Source organism: Amphibalanus amphitrite, unplaced genomic scaffold, assembly GCF_019059575.1.
Source record: "Amphibalanus amphitrite isolate SeventyFive unplaced genomic scaffold, NRLGWU_Aamphi_draft 000564F_arrow, whole genome shotgun sequence".
Classification (NCBI taxonomy): Eukaryota; Metazoa; Arthropoda; class Thecostraca; order Balanomorpha; family Balanidae; genus Amphibalanus; species Amphibalanus amphitrite.
The window spans coordinates 58,083-72,425 of record NW_024882058.1 but is presented as its reverse complement, the minus strand read 5'-3'; the positions used below and the strand labels follow the sequence as shown (position 1 = coordinate 72,425).

Below are 14,343 nucleotides of genomic sequence, written 5' to 3'. Positions count from 1 at the left end.
CGAAAAGCTTGCAAACGCGCGGCTAGTGCGAGCCGACATACGCCGAATCGCGATTTCGGCCAAACATGGTCACGGAAAAGAGGTCACAGGTCAAAGGTCATTGGGGTCAGGGTCATGAAATTTTCAGGGTAGGTGTAAAAATGATCAATGCGAGGGTACTGAAAGTTTCGTCGCGATCGGCCGCTTTTTACGCGAGTTATTCGCGAAAAACCTTAGGGGGGTTGCATCAACCCCCCCTGTGCCGGCGAGGGTTAAGGTGTTAACCTCGGGTCAAGGTCAGGTCGGAGCCCCTCAGGTCACGAAAATGATTGAAGGAGGTCATATCGCATATCATTCGATTCGGCAGGTCTTCCTGAGTCCAATGGTGGTTTTTTCCGACTCTCTAGCTCCATCTGATCAGGAGTTATTGACGAAAAACTTACATGGCCTTAGTGACGTCATAAATGACGTCACGCAAAGTCAACAATGCTTAAGTCAAGCACTGGACCTTGCAAGGAGTGCATGAAACCATTCCCGGTGCCCGAATAGCAGCTCCCAATTTCCCTTGTTGACTTAAAGTGGTGCTAGATCCTGTATTATACTCAATTATGACGTCATAACTTAACAGATTCACGTCATATATTTAGTGCTTGACATCCAAATGATAGCTTACATATGACAGAGAAGGTATGCAAAGTTTTATGAAGTTTGCTTCACTAGTTGTGGAATAACAAGCAAAAAACTTTTGCGGAAAGGCCGCTGGCCTCTCGCTGGAGCGTTTCCGACCAGTGTGCGCCGGTTAGATCCACAAATGGCACGGATTGGCTGATGTGAGCGGCGGACCAAATGTGTCAGGCGCGCTGGGAGACTGCTTCGGATGGTCTGGGCGATTTTGCTATTCGCACCACCCCTCACCCTCTCACGCACCGCTAGAAGGTAAGCCCGGTCGTACGTGTTGTCAGCTGGCTTTCCACTGATGTATGAATGACCGATGCTCAGAGTGTGCCGGGGCAGACATCGGTTGGTTTCACCACGTGAAGGGTGGCGCTCTACACGGCGGGACCCGTGATCAGCACCCCGAAAAACCGCATAGCAGCCACAATTTACGACATTCTAAGAGGTCCCGATTTTCCCGGCTTTTGGGTCATTGACCTGACCTGGAAGGTCAACCAATGACCTAGGACCTTAAAATTGGGTATCTTCGGCTTCCTCTCGTCACGGGCAGCACGCTCGTTTTTTCCGTGAAGCTCTAGCTCGATCAGGGGCGAAACGGCAAGGGGGTCCAACGGACCCCCCCCCCCCCCCTTATACGTTCGCGGCTGGAAAAACACCAATACGGGCGAGGGTTAATCCGCGCACCGACGAGGGGGTGGATATCCGCCCCCTGAGGTTTCTCGTAGATAGCGGGAAAACCGCGCGTCGCGAAATTTGGTACGACTATTCTTTCATCAATTTTATACATGGTATTTACGTCTGAACCTCCTAACTTTTAAGGTCAGGTCACCAGGTCACTTTGAATGACCCAACCTCAAGTCACTTTTTTGCAACTTTGTCACCGTGCCAGAGCTACAGTAGATGTCGGAGGCCTTTGAAAGTCGCAGGATGTTATAAGGTCATTAGTAGCTACACTTTTTATATCTTTGAATTTTGATATCGATGACCTAAGGTCAGGTCAATTTCTCGACCTCCCCATTATAAGTCGAGGGGGAAAAATCAACTCCCTGTTTTTACAATTAAAACGGGTCAGAATGGCTCTATAAACCATACATGACTTCATAAACGATCAACCTTCACTACCTTGAGGTCTGTTTTGCTGTTGGGCAGCTGTAAGGTCATGTGACGTCATCAAAGGTCACCAGCGGTTTTTTGCCAATAACTCCGCACAGGAACAAGATACAGACGCGCGGATGGTCTCATTGCGTTCAGCTCGTCAAGGCACATCGAATGATATACATGATGACCTCGAGGTCACGTGACCTGAGGTCAACATTTGACCTTGACCTTTCGAGGTCAACATATATATCATTCGATGTGGATTGACGAGAGGATCACGATGATGCCCTTAGTTTGTTTCTATCTTGACTAGTTCGAAAGTTATTCGAGAAAAACTCCATATTTAGCGCCGCCATTTTCACTTTTTTGACCCCTGTGACGTCATCTTTGACCTGACCTGAAAATGACCTGTGTAAAAATTGTAGACCTTGTCCGTGTGTATCCCATGTCGTTTACCGCTTGTCGCTATCTTGCTTCGTTCTCGAGATCTCAGGGTCATCCGCCCCCCCCCCCTTCGGTTCTAAGTTGGCGCAGACCGCCGTCGGTGCGCGGATTAAAGTTCCAATGCATGCACTTTGTACATACTTTTATTCTTAGTAATTTAACGCATAAGTTTCAAAGCGATTGTTTAGTCGGTGTAGCTATGGCGACCGTTTTACCTTTTGCTGAGTTCAAGGTCAATTGACCTGACCTGGTAACCTGACCATAAGAACTTGTAATGTCTTACATGTAAATGGTTTCATGCAGCCAGTGGCGTAGCGAAAGGGGTCCCCATGGTCCCTAGGTACCCCTTTTGGGCCTTTCATGGGTCCTTATCCCTGAAACTGACGGCAGGGCCCTTAGAAGTTTCAAAAGTTCCGGGATGGACCATGTTTCAAATCGGAGATCCCACATGTATGTGGGCTTTACCTACGTACGTACACCCTACCCAATTTTTAGGCCGGATTTCACCCACTATATTTTTGATGAGCCTCTTTTGTAGTTTCTATTTAATATTTATTTTTTATGGTTTGGTTGAAGATCGAGAGACCCTCTTCAGAGCTAATGAAGGGGCCCCTGATAGCTTGACGGGGGCCCTCTAAACTAAAAAAGGCCCTCTGAGCGCATAAAGGGCCCTCTGATCGCTTGACAGGGGCCCTCTGAACTATAGAAAGGCCCTCTGAATACACGAGAGGGCCCTCTGAACGCATGAAGGGGCTCCTGATTGATTGACGTGGGCCTTCTGAGCTACAGTAAAACCCTCTGAGCTAGTGATGTCAATTACGTAAAATCGGAATACCGATACCAAACCACGTAATGACATGATGTGGAGATGGAATTAAATTGATGAAATACTAGGACTTACTCCACAAGGAGATCGAATGGGTCGACCCATTCGATCTCCTTGTGGAGTAAGTCCTAGTATTTCATCAATTTGATACCAAACCAAATACCAACCAAAACCACGGGAAAATACCGAAACCAAACCAAGCTGAGAAAATGAGGGAAATACCAACTTTTTACCGATTTTTTAGCCTCTTATACATTAGTCAGGGCTTATGATACCAACAAAATACCAAACACATTACGATTAGAATACCAAATACCAAGTTGGTATCGGTTTGGTATCGGTATACCAAAACGTTGGTATCCCATTGACATCTCTACTCTGAGCACATGAAAGGGCCCGCGGTCGCTAGACCCTCTTAGTTACCGACGGGCCCTCTGAACGCATCGAGTTGCCGTCTGAGGCGAGCCCATGATGGGTCTCTCTGAATAACATCTGAAGGGTCCTCTGTCAGTGTAAAGGAACCGCTACTTGCGTGAAGGGCCCTTTTTGGACCGAGGGAGCCCTCTGTCGGTCTGAAGGGCCCCGATCGGCCTGAGGGGCCCTTTGTTTGTACGAGGGGCCTATATCAACTGGAGGGGCCTTTTCTCCAACTGAGGAGGTCCTCTATCGCCTCTGTCAGGCTCAGGGTCCATCTCTCAATCTGGCTTACGCTTACGAGGCTCTCATGGCCTGTAGGGGGCCTTTGACGGTCTGAAGGACCCTCATCCGACCTACGAGGCCCCCAGTCCGCCTTCAGAACCGGCTGAGCGACTCTATGAAGCTATTCGTGGGCCTAGCTAGCAGGGCCCATGGACTGCTTGCCCCCCCCCCCCCGCCCCCCAGTTCTAACATCTTTTATTTTTTAAATAAATATTTTGCAATTTATTTGGGTCCCTCCAAAAAAATAGTGGATGAAATCCGATGGCTTTTTGGATTTTGAGGGAGGTTACCATCGGTCCCTGTAAGTTGGGAACCCCCTTGAGGATACCCTGGCTACGCTCTTGCATGCAGCATTGGCTATTGAAACTGTAATAACGCCGTCTGCAGATCCAGGTGATAGATCTGCCGTTCTTTCAGGGCCCTGAAAGAACGGCAGGGCCCTGAAAGAAGAAGGAAAAGAAGAAAATGCGGCCGAAATCGCACAACGGTGTCAGGCCAAGATCCCATACCTGATCTGACCTGACTTCTGACGTCAGTGTGACGTCATTTCAAACTGAATCGACACCAAATTTGGACACAACTTTGGCCAGCTATTCAGAAATACGTGCGCGGTTTCACTTCTATCTCTTTACGTCGCGACGATATCGTCAGAGAAGTAAAGGGATGTTGCCCTAGTTGCCCCCCAACGGTTGACGGGTGGCGCGGAGGCCCAGTGGTTGCCGGGTTAAGTTCAGATCACCAGGTCACGTCAAATGACCTCATCTTAGAAAGTGTTGCATAGGCCTGCGGTAACAACTTTGCTGCATTCATGTAATCCATGGCAGTATGACATGACATCGGCGCTTGATTTTCGGCTTTTAGCAGCCTTTGGCCTGGCTCCGACATCATCGGTGAATCGCTACTTGTAACCAGCTGTCCGGGTATGGCGCGGGCGGACGGCGGCCGGTCTGGGAGCCGGCGCTGCACTGACCGGAGCAGTAGGCCACCAGTTGGCCGGTGACGGCCGTCTCGGTCCAGTCCGGGTGCTGCTGGCGAAGCTGGCGAACCCGGCGGCTGCGAGCGCTCAGCAGTGCCACCAGGGTGGCCTCGCTGGCGGTGCCCTGGATCACTCCGCCGCCGCCGAGCCCCGAGCTGGCCAGGAACGGCTCCGGCAGCGCCAGCGCCCGGCCCAGCCAGTCCAGCATGGCCACCTCCAGCTCGGTGCAGGCCGGGCTGGCGATCTGCCGGCCCGGGGCGCGCCGTCAGACCAGGGCCGCGGCGCTGACACCTTTTCAAAGTAGGCAGGCACTTGGTAAAAAAGAAATGCCAAACCCTAGACCATAATAAAAAACTACAGACAGGCGACAGATTTAGTATCACGACCAATTCTAGAGAACCCGAACAACTAGCAGTTCGTCGCTAAAAGCGCTATCCGCGAGAGACAATCCAGGCAAGATCACCTCTTCCATCTTCCCCGTCCGCGGCTGGAAACGGGCAAGCGGTGGTTCGGCTATCGAGCTGCAGCTCTGCTGAACAGCCTGCCACCTCAGTCTCACCTGTCGCAGCTCTGCCTCCCGCCCGCTTCGCCCGCGCTGTTTAAGCCGCAATCGTGGACGATGAATCAGCACATCGTCGCTGACCAATAGGGTGGGGGTGGGCATGGGTGGGTAAGAGCGATGAGGCTGTCCTGAGATTGTTTTGTCCGTGTTTTGACGTGAGTGAATGTGCAAATGTTTTGAATGATTAGATTAGCAAACGCGGATACGGATTCTGAGCAGTAATCGCCACGCACTTTGTATGTGGATCGCTCTAAAATGTAGATACAAATACAAATACAAATAGAAGTGGTCACGAATTGTTATCCATTTCATGATTCCAGTCACATGGGAAAATCAAAACAAAACTCACATAGGTACTAGTTAGCATAGGTACTAATTAGAAGGTTACGAAGACATGAATTAGATTCTTACGGGGATCAATGTACCTACGCCAGTAATGAAAATAACTTCACGCCACGGCTTTCACAGCACGGGACAGCATAACCGCTTTCCAGCACCAGCTTGCAGCATCATCTATAAAAAAATGTCTTTGCCATATCTTATTTGTCTGCCACCAGAGGGACAAAGGTCACTCAGTAGGAGTCTAGTTCGTCTAAAATAATGTTTAAGAGACAATAGAATAGCACAACAATCACCACACTGTAAGCAATTTCAGACTAAAGATAAAAATTGGTGTAGTAAAATGTGTTTCATTATATGAAAAATGAGCACATTAGGAAGTTTACTTTGGGAGTTAGAAGGTAGCACCTAGTCGATGTGCCAACCTTATAGCCATTTTCTACCAAAAGGCTCAATAGCCTCATCAGTCAGCATGGGCACTAGTCTAGCAGGACAAGGTAAACACAGCAAGGCAAGGTTTTTCGTCAAGTTTCTGACTATGTAATGGCTTCGTGTGATATTTTTTTGGAAAGCTTGGACAATTTACTTTACTTTCAGCGTTTTCTGAAGTGCAGAAAATGACTCTACCCAAACTATGCAATCAAACAAACGAATGCCACGAATGCAAACGAATGCCACTCAGCGGAGGAGTGATCGCTCACCTTTATTGTACTTTTAGTTAGTTCACACTTTGTTGGCCCACTTTGTTGATCTCGGTGATGTCATGTTTTGTAACCTCGTTTATTTTGAGAAGAGGTGCCTTGATTTAACCCGCGCCGTAATGGAGAGGCCGCAAAATTGACCTGACCTTAGGTCACCGATATCAAAATTCCGAGATATAAATTTTTATGGATAATGTTGCTTTCATCAATCGCTGAAAGTTTCAAGGCAATCTATCAATCGGTGTAGCTATGACGAGCATTCTTATTTTTCTGAGGTGAGGTCACTTGGCGTGACCTGGTGACCTGACCTAAGGCGACCTGGGTCTGAAATTTTCACATGTGCGGAAAAGGTGCGAAAACAGGTGAGCCAAAAACGGCGGCGCTGCGAAAACCCGCGGGGGGGGGGGGTGTTCAAACACCCCCGGCCCGGGTGCGGGTTAAGCGTTGCGCTTTTGCACCAATCCTATTTGTTTCACTTTTGTACTTATTTTGTCTTTTTCTGTTGTAAATAAATGAGATGAGACGAGATGAGATGAGGTAGGGAGAGTGGAGACAAAAGGAAGACGACGAAAGACGTAGGCACTGCCTACCTTGCCTATATGGGAGAAGCGCCCCTGCCGGTCCAACACGCCGGGGCACACCGGGAGTACACACTGCACAGGTGTGTCGTTTTTATCACGCTGTGTCAACATGTTCAGCCTGTCATGTTAAGCCTCATGACATGTTAAGCCTCAAAACTAATGATAAGGTGGGATGGTCACTTTAAAGTGACCATCCCACCTTAACATTAGTTTTGAGTTGAGATAGCCAAATTGGTGGCCATGGCCTGCAAATACCGGTTTGGGCACTCACAACATCGAAAAATGCTTTAATTCGGAGATATGGAATTTCAAACTTGCAGTTTTCGGATTCTAAGGGGCTAATGCATTGGGATGCCCTCTTATCTTTGTGAAGCACTGGTCGATATATGCTATTTGCGCGCAACATCTGCCGCAAACGCCGCACTTCCAAAATGAAGTCGCTAGGAACAGCGGAGATCCCAAAAAGTATACAAAAGTAAAAGTATAATATCTGGAAAACTGGTTAATATTTTTCGGTGAAATTTGGTAGATATTCGTTTTTGCTCTTTCTGAACCGAGCGACATGACTTTAATGCCAATTCATTAACTCATTAACTTTTTTGAAGGTGGGAGGGTCCCTTTAACCAGGTGTTTTCTTCAGCGCTCCCCTTTGGCTCAGACACGTCGCTAAACGTGGCACCTTGATCTCTCTTGAGAAGAGGATTGCATATTTGCGCGTGAAATTTCACGTGTTGGTAGAAAATGTTATGAAGTTTTGTTCTGTTTTGGTCTGAGGCCTGTTTCACTAACAAATAAAACTTGTAATTACAAAGAAAAAGCTTGTGTTTACAAGAAATAATTACCAACATTTGAGATTTGAATTTCACGAAACCTTTGAACATGAATTTTGAGTTTAATATTTGCAAACTTTTTTACAAGATAAAATTTGCTAGGAAACATGGGAATCGCAAACTTTCTGTTTCATGAGGACCAGAAACTTGAAAGAAAACATCGTAATTACAAACCTGAAATTCCAGTGGTCCTGACGTTCGGAATTAGCTGAGGTTCACTCATCGAAAGGGTCACACCGAGATGTGACCGTAACCATGGCAACCGCTTGTTTTGGACCTGAGAGGGTTTTGTGCTAAATTGAATCAGTTGCTTGCCTCCCTGCATTGAATAAACACATGAACTAATAAAGTGTTTGACAAATGCTGCTCAGCTATGCAGGGAGGCAAGACGAGCTCAACTAACCAAGGCCGAAACTTAACGTAACGTATCATTTTCAAAGTGGCATGATAATTGTGTCTGAATTCCCATCGCACCTTTAAACATGCCCGACAGCAAGCTTCAGTGTCCATGGCCTGATTGCCGAATGCCGATACAAGACGCCCTGTCTAGAAGGACAAGTTGCCATCCAGCTGCTCCAAATGCACCAGGGAGCCGTTCACACGGTCGCCAACCCACCTACCCAGGATCGGAAACCACACGCTAAACTACCCCACCTGGAGGTGAGCGCTGATGGCACCGTCACTGAGGCGGCACTGGGTATTTTCAAGCAACAGCTGGCATCGTACAAGCAACTCGCAGGGATAACATCGGACGATCCAGACATCGTGCTACAATCCCTACCTCCAGTGGCCTACAACCTGATGTTTGCCCGACATGGCAGTAACCTCACCGCTCAAACAGAAAACCAGCTTGTCTCCAATTTAGAAGCGCTCTTGGTCCGGCCAGAGAACAAGTTGGCTCACGTGATCAAGCTACAGAAAATGAGGCAGGAAAAAGGCCAGTCGGTTGCCCTTTTCTCAGCCAACGTTCGGGCCGCTGCTAGACAGTGTCAGTTTCAAATAACTTGCGACTGCACCAAACAAGTCAGCTATGAGGAGCACATGGTGCTTTACCAGCTCCTCTCAGGCCTTGAAGACATGGATGTTCAGACAGACCTCCTCGCCCAGTCAGACCTCACTCTGCAAAGAGCTGAAAAATATGCTACTGACCGAGAGATGGCAAAGAGAAGTCAGGCGACAGTTCAAGAAAGTGGAGAAGTCGGTCGAATAAGATCCACATACAAGAAACAAAGATCGCCCCAGACCGACGTCAAATCCTTCGTAGCATCGTGCAAGCACTGCGGTGAGCACGCACACCAGAACAGGCGTCTGGAGTGTCCCGCCTTCAATCACCTCTGCACGTGCGGTCGACGCGGCCACCTCCCCAAGGTTTGCTTCAACAAAGGTAAGCCGCGAAGTGCCCCATCTGGAAAACAGGAGGCCATCTCAGGAGGCAGCCTATACGAGCTGGCCACCAGATACGCCATCGCTCCCGAGCGCGGGTACATTGACGGCATCATGCGGCCACGCGGCAACCGTCTACCCGTCACTGTCTCCGTGGACGTCCCTAACGTGCCAGGGCTCCGGGACAAACCCACCACCCCCACCGAGCACGTGACGTCTTGCACGGCAGTGGCCGATACTGGTGCCACAGTCACCTGCGGTGGGCCCGACATTCTCGCCACCCTCGGCGTCCAGCGGCGTGACCTTCTCCCGACAGACATACGCCTGTTCGCGGCCAACAAGTCCCGCCTGCAGGTGTGGGGTGTGCTCCCTGTCACGATCTCTCTGACCTCAGACGACCGCCATCAACAACTCCCGGAGATGCTGTACATTGTGAAAGATCTGTCAGGGATGTACCTCTCCAAGGACATACTGATAACCCTGGGATCCATCCCGCCATCCTTCCCCTACCCTCCATCACCTCGTCTCGAAAACACGCCAACTGCAGACGTCCATTCAGTGACGACCTCGAAAACTGACCCTGGTGACACCGAACTGGCCCCCTGCGGCTGCCCTGTTCGCACGGTCGCACCTGACCCACCACCATTTCCTGAAGGGACGTCGGAAGCCGACGTCCCTCAGCTCAGGGAGCGCCTGCTTGCCCACTACGCTTCATCTACTTTTAACACATGCAGCCATCAGCCTCTCCCACTCATGCATGGCCCTCCTCTGGAGTTCGCTCTGAAGCCCAGTGCTGTCCCTAAGGCAGTTTACACTCCATCTGTCGTCCCGCGTCACTGGGAAGAGAAAATAAAGCGTGACTTGGACCGTGATGTCGAAATGGGGGTTCTGGAAAAGGTAGATGTCAATGACCCAGTGACATGGTGTTCTAGAATGGTTGTCACACGCAAACACAATGGCGAACCAAGAAGAACGATTGATCTGCAGACACTGAACGAAGCCAGTCTTCGACAGACCCACCCAACCATGCCCCCGTTCCAGAAGGCCATGTCAATTCCACCCGAGCAGTGGAAGTCGACCACAGACGCCTTCAATGGCTATCATTCCGTGGCGATTCGCGAGTCAGACCGGCACCTCACCACCTTCTTAACTCCCTGGGGTCGATATCGGTACAGAACTACACCACAGGGGTACAAGGCTTCTGGAGACGCCTACACTCATCGTTTTGATAAGATAACCGTCGACGTACAGGACTGTGACAGAGTCATAGACGACAGCATTTTGTACAAACCGACCATCAAAGACATGTTCCAGCACGTCGCAGAATACCTCACTTTATGCGGTCGGAACGGCATTATCCAAAACCCAGACAAGTTTGTATTCTGTCAAAAAAAAAAAAAAAAAACAGTGAACTGGGCTGGGCTCCAGCTGGGACCAGACGGGGTTCGTCCTCTGCCATCCCACGCCGAGGCGATCCGCTCCTTTCCGACCCCCAGCAATACCACGGACATCCGGTCCTTCATGGCACTAGTCAACCAGGTCTCGGCATTCTACGCAACGCAGGCACTCTTGCTGCCTTTCAGAGATCTGCTGAAGAAAGACACGCCGTTCTACTGGGACGAAACACTTGATCAGCTGTTCGCTGAGACTAAAACGCATATCGCTACAGAAGTTGACAAGGGCATCATGTCCTTCAGCCTAACCAAACCCACCTGTCTTCTCACAGACTGGTCGAAAACAGGGCTCGGCTACCTCATGCTTCAAAAGCACTGCACCTGTTCTGACCTGCGACCTACCTGCTGCCCTTCCGGATGGAAAGTGTGTGGCGTCGGCTCTAGGTTCACGTCCGCTGCGGAAAGCCGGTACTCACCCTCAGAAGGAGAAGCTCTGGCTGTGGTTAACGCGCTGGAGAAAACAAAATACTTCACACTCGGGTGCAACAACCTCACAATCGGGACCGACCACAAGCCACTGCTAGGCTTGTTCAAAGACCGCTCCCTAGATGGGATAGACAATCCCCGTCTTCGTCGTCTGAAGAAGAAAACCTTCGGCTGGTCATTCGCCATGTTTCATATTCCCGGTCGGCTACACGGGGGACCAGACGCACTGTCTCGCTATGGTCTCCAATCAGCTCCCACCGATGTACAGCCGGAGGACGAACTCGAGCGCCACCACCTGACTGCACTACTGGCGGCACCGCTGGGCCCTGATGACGACGCAGACTCGGCACTTCTCATGTCAGTCTCCGCATCCCTGCAGCCGGTCGACATGTCTACTGTCACAGTCGCATCCAAGGAGGACTCCACGATTCGCGCTGTAGTGCATCTGGTAAATACATCGTTTACCGCGTCTCCTGACGAGCTCGAGCCATCAGTGCGGAAATTCTGGAGCATCCGGCGTGACCTGTCCACATCTGGTCATGTCCTGCTGTACAAGGGTCGGCTCGTTATACCAGCTTCGCTTAGGAGCCGCGTTCTGGCTGCATTACATTCAGCCCATCAGGGAGTAACGGGAATGCGTCTCAGAGCAGAGAGGTCATTCTTCTGGCCTCACATGTCTCAAGACATTGAATCGACCCGTCAATCCTGCTCATCGTGCAACCGACACGCACCATCACAGAGTGGAATGCCTCCCATACCACCGGTGGTCCCCGAGTACCCATTTCAGCACGTCGCTGCCGACTTCTTCAGCTACATGGGGAACAACTACGGCATTGTGGTGGACCGGTTCAGTATCTGGTTTCAAATATAGGAAGGACATAGCCTCACCCTAGTGAAAATACTCACACACCTCTGTCGCGACTTTGGTGTGCCAGAAACCCTCACTACCGACGGTGGTCCGCAGTTCGTATCCGGATCTGTGCAGGAATTCTTGCGACAACACAGCATCCATCACCGCTTGACTTCAGTGGCATTTCCGCACGCCAACTGCCGAGCTGAGGTAGCTGTTAAGACCGCAAAACGGCTTATTCACGACAACGTACACGGGGACGGTCGCCTGGATTCCGTGCGTCTCACTCGCGCTCTTCTGCAGTATCGCAACACTCCAGACAGAGCATCGGGAATGTCTCCGGCAGAGCTCTTGCTTGGTCGCCAGCTACGGGATTTCTGCCAGGCGCCGCTCTGACACCACCTCTGCGCACCTACAACGACTTACGGCGCACGTGGCAAGACGTCGCCCAATGGAGAGAAAAGGCACTGTGCCGTCGAGCCACGGCTGATCATGAGCGCCTTCAGGTGCGCACTTCGGACCTACCTCCTCTGCGCGCAGGCCAAACAGTGCTGGTACAAAACCAAACAGGAAACCATCCGCTCCAGTGCACACAGCCGCTATTTGAGTTCGGAAGTGGCCAAAATGCGATAACTCGTTAACCAGTTGACATTTTGCCAAGCAATTTTTATTGTATGTGAAGTCAACCGTAAGGTCACATATGGGAACGTATGAGCATCCATGCTGATACATCATTGCCGTAAATTTTTTTTTTTTGCTTGTAATCCGCGGATGACGGGTATATCCCATAACGTGGGTGACTCGGGAGGGGATTCTGCATAGCTTCCCTGCTGTCTTCGAAACTACTCGTTCAATACTAAAAGTTCAAACGGCTTCTGATAGGAATAGCTGACAAACGAACCCTAACTTTGTCACAAAAGGTCATGGAAAGGTCATGGGTCACAAAAGGTCATGGAAGAGGTCATGGAAGGAAATGCATACATTTTTAAGGTCATCTTTAATGGTCCATTTCGGCAAAAGCATCTAAAAATGATGTCATCTGGGTCGTCCGATTCGAAACTATTTCCATTCGACAAATGAAGGTCAGGTCACGGCGAGGTCAGAAAGGCCAAATTTTGAAGTTGAACATTCTCAACAAAAAAAGATGTGCATCGGATGCAATTTGAGCTCTGGAACACGATGATGCTATTCGTTTTGGTTTTCGATGTCAAGAATGTACTGAAATTGCCTTTGAAATATCGAAAATTGTGATTAACCGACTACGGTAAAATGCAAAAGCCGATAACATTGCCATTTCTGAAGATATCTGACTGAAACTTTCCAAAAGCAATGCAAATGTTACATACAAAAGCCAATAAGGTTCATTCTGGTCGATGGCTGCTCTCCAAAACTCTGAATGTTATCAACCATATCGGACATTCTTACGATGTTCTGTTGGCTGGATGTCTTTTTGCTTTATTGAATTTGATCAGACTACATTCAGTTAAGACGACGTACATTTATTGGTCACCAGAAAGTATACCCACAAGTCAATCGACAATCGACAACCAACAAATGCAATCGACACGAGCGTCGAGCACCCCTCAGCACAAGCAACTGCCGGGAGCGATTAGACGGACCGCGCTCCTCTCTCGCAGCTGATTGGTCAGCTGCCGAACCGTACGGACGTCAGCTGCACGGCCGCCGCCCGGCCGACCTGACCGGGGTCGGCCGGGCGGCGACCTAGCGTCACTAAAACTGCAATAACTTTTGCCGGCAGTGTGATGCCGACCTAATTTTTTCAGCAAATGAATAACAATTGTACGGTATATGTTATGGACGTTGTCTCGATGTGAAGCACGCTGTGCGTTTTTTGGTAGGCCTATGTAAATATTGAAATCCTCAAGCCCTTCTGCTTTGTGCAAGTGTGCAACAATTAGCTTACAATAACTGAGTGGGAAGTTTTTTAGATGCACTTTTGTTACCAATGGATTCCGCACATTTTCCCCTTTCAGCTGATATCTTACTTACGCATGTTCAAGCAAAGAATATGACAGGAGACTCGTCAACATTTACATGAAAATCGCAGCACAAGTTCGGTCTCACGGAGCAAAACAAAACGGTGTACGGGGACCCGCAGTTGCTACTGTACACGAACCCCAACTCTAGCCGTCTCTCCTGTCCAGTAACAACCGATAACATTGATATCGTCTGCCGGTCCCTGTACAAGAGCAGCTGAGGTTTTATGTGCGTGCCCTCTGACAGCTTATTTTTGTTCCCTGTGAGTGTGCTGGGACAATTTACTCAGGGTCGCTGTACAGTAGCAACTGCGGGTCCCCGTACTTTGGGAGCCCGCCAATCTGTGCCAGAATGAGTAATATTTTTTCTGGATGATATTTTATACAGTCTGATCAATTTACGACCAGAAAATGTGAGAAAATCACGCTTTAAAATTTGTCGAAAATTAGGGTATTGGCCACTTCTGAACCCAGATAGCGGCTGTGTGCAGTGGGACCGCCGCGGAGTTATTGTGGAAGTGCT

The 14,343-nt window shown here is 49.6% G+C and overlaps 1 protein-coding gene across 1 annotated transcript in view; it reads right to left on the bottom strand.

Moving 5' to 3' along the window:
- Positions 1-14,343, bottom strand: part of LOC122393935 (aromatic-L-amino-acid decarboxylase-like) — an 88,844-nt gene that overhangs the window by 51,728 nt on the left and 22,773 nt on the right. Inside the window, exon 4 of the mRNA XM_043390414.1 lies at positions 4,692-4,941. Coding sequence (XP_043246349.1) covers positions 4,692-4,941 — 250 coding nt within the window. The remainder of the gene's footprint in view (positions 1-4,691; positions 4,942-14,343) is intronic.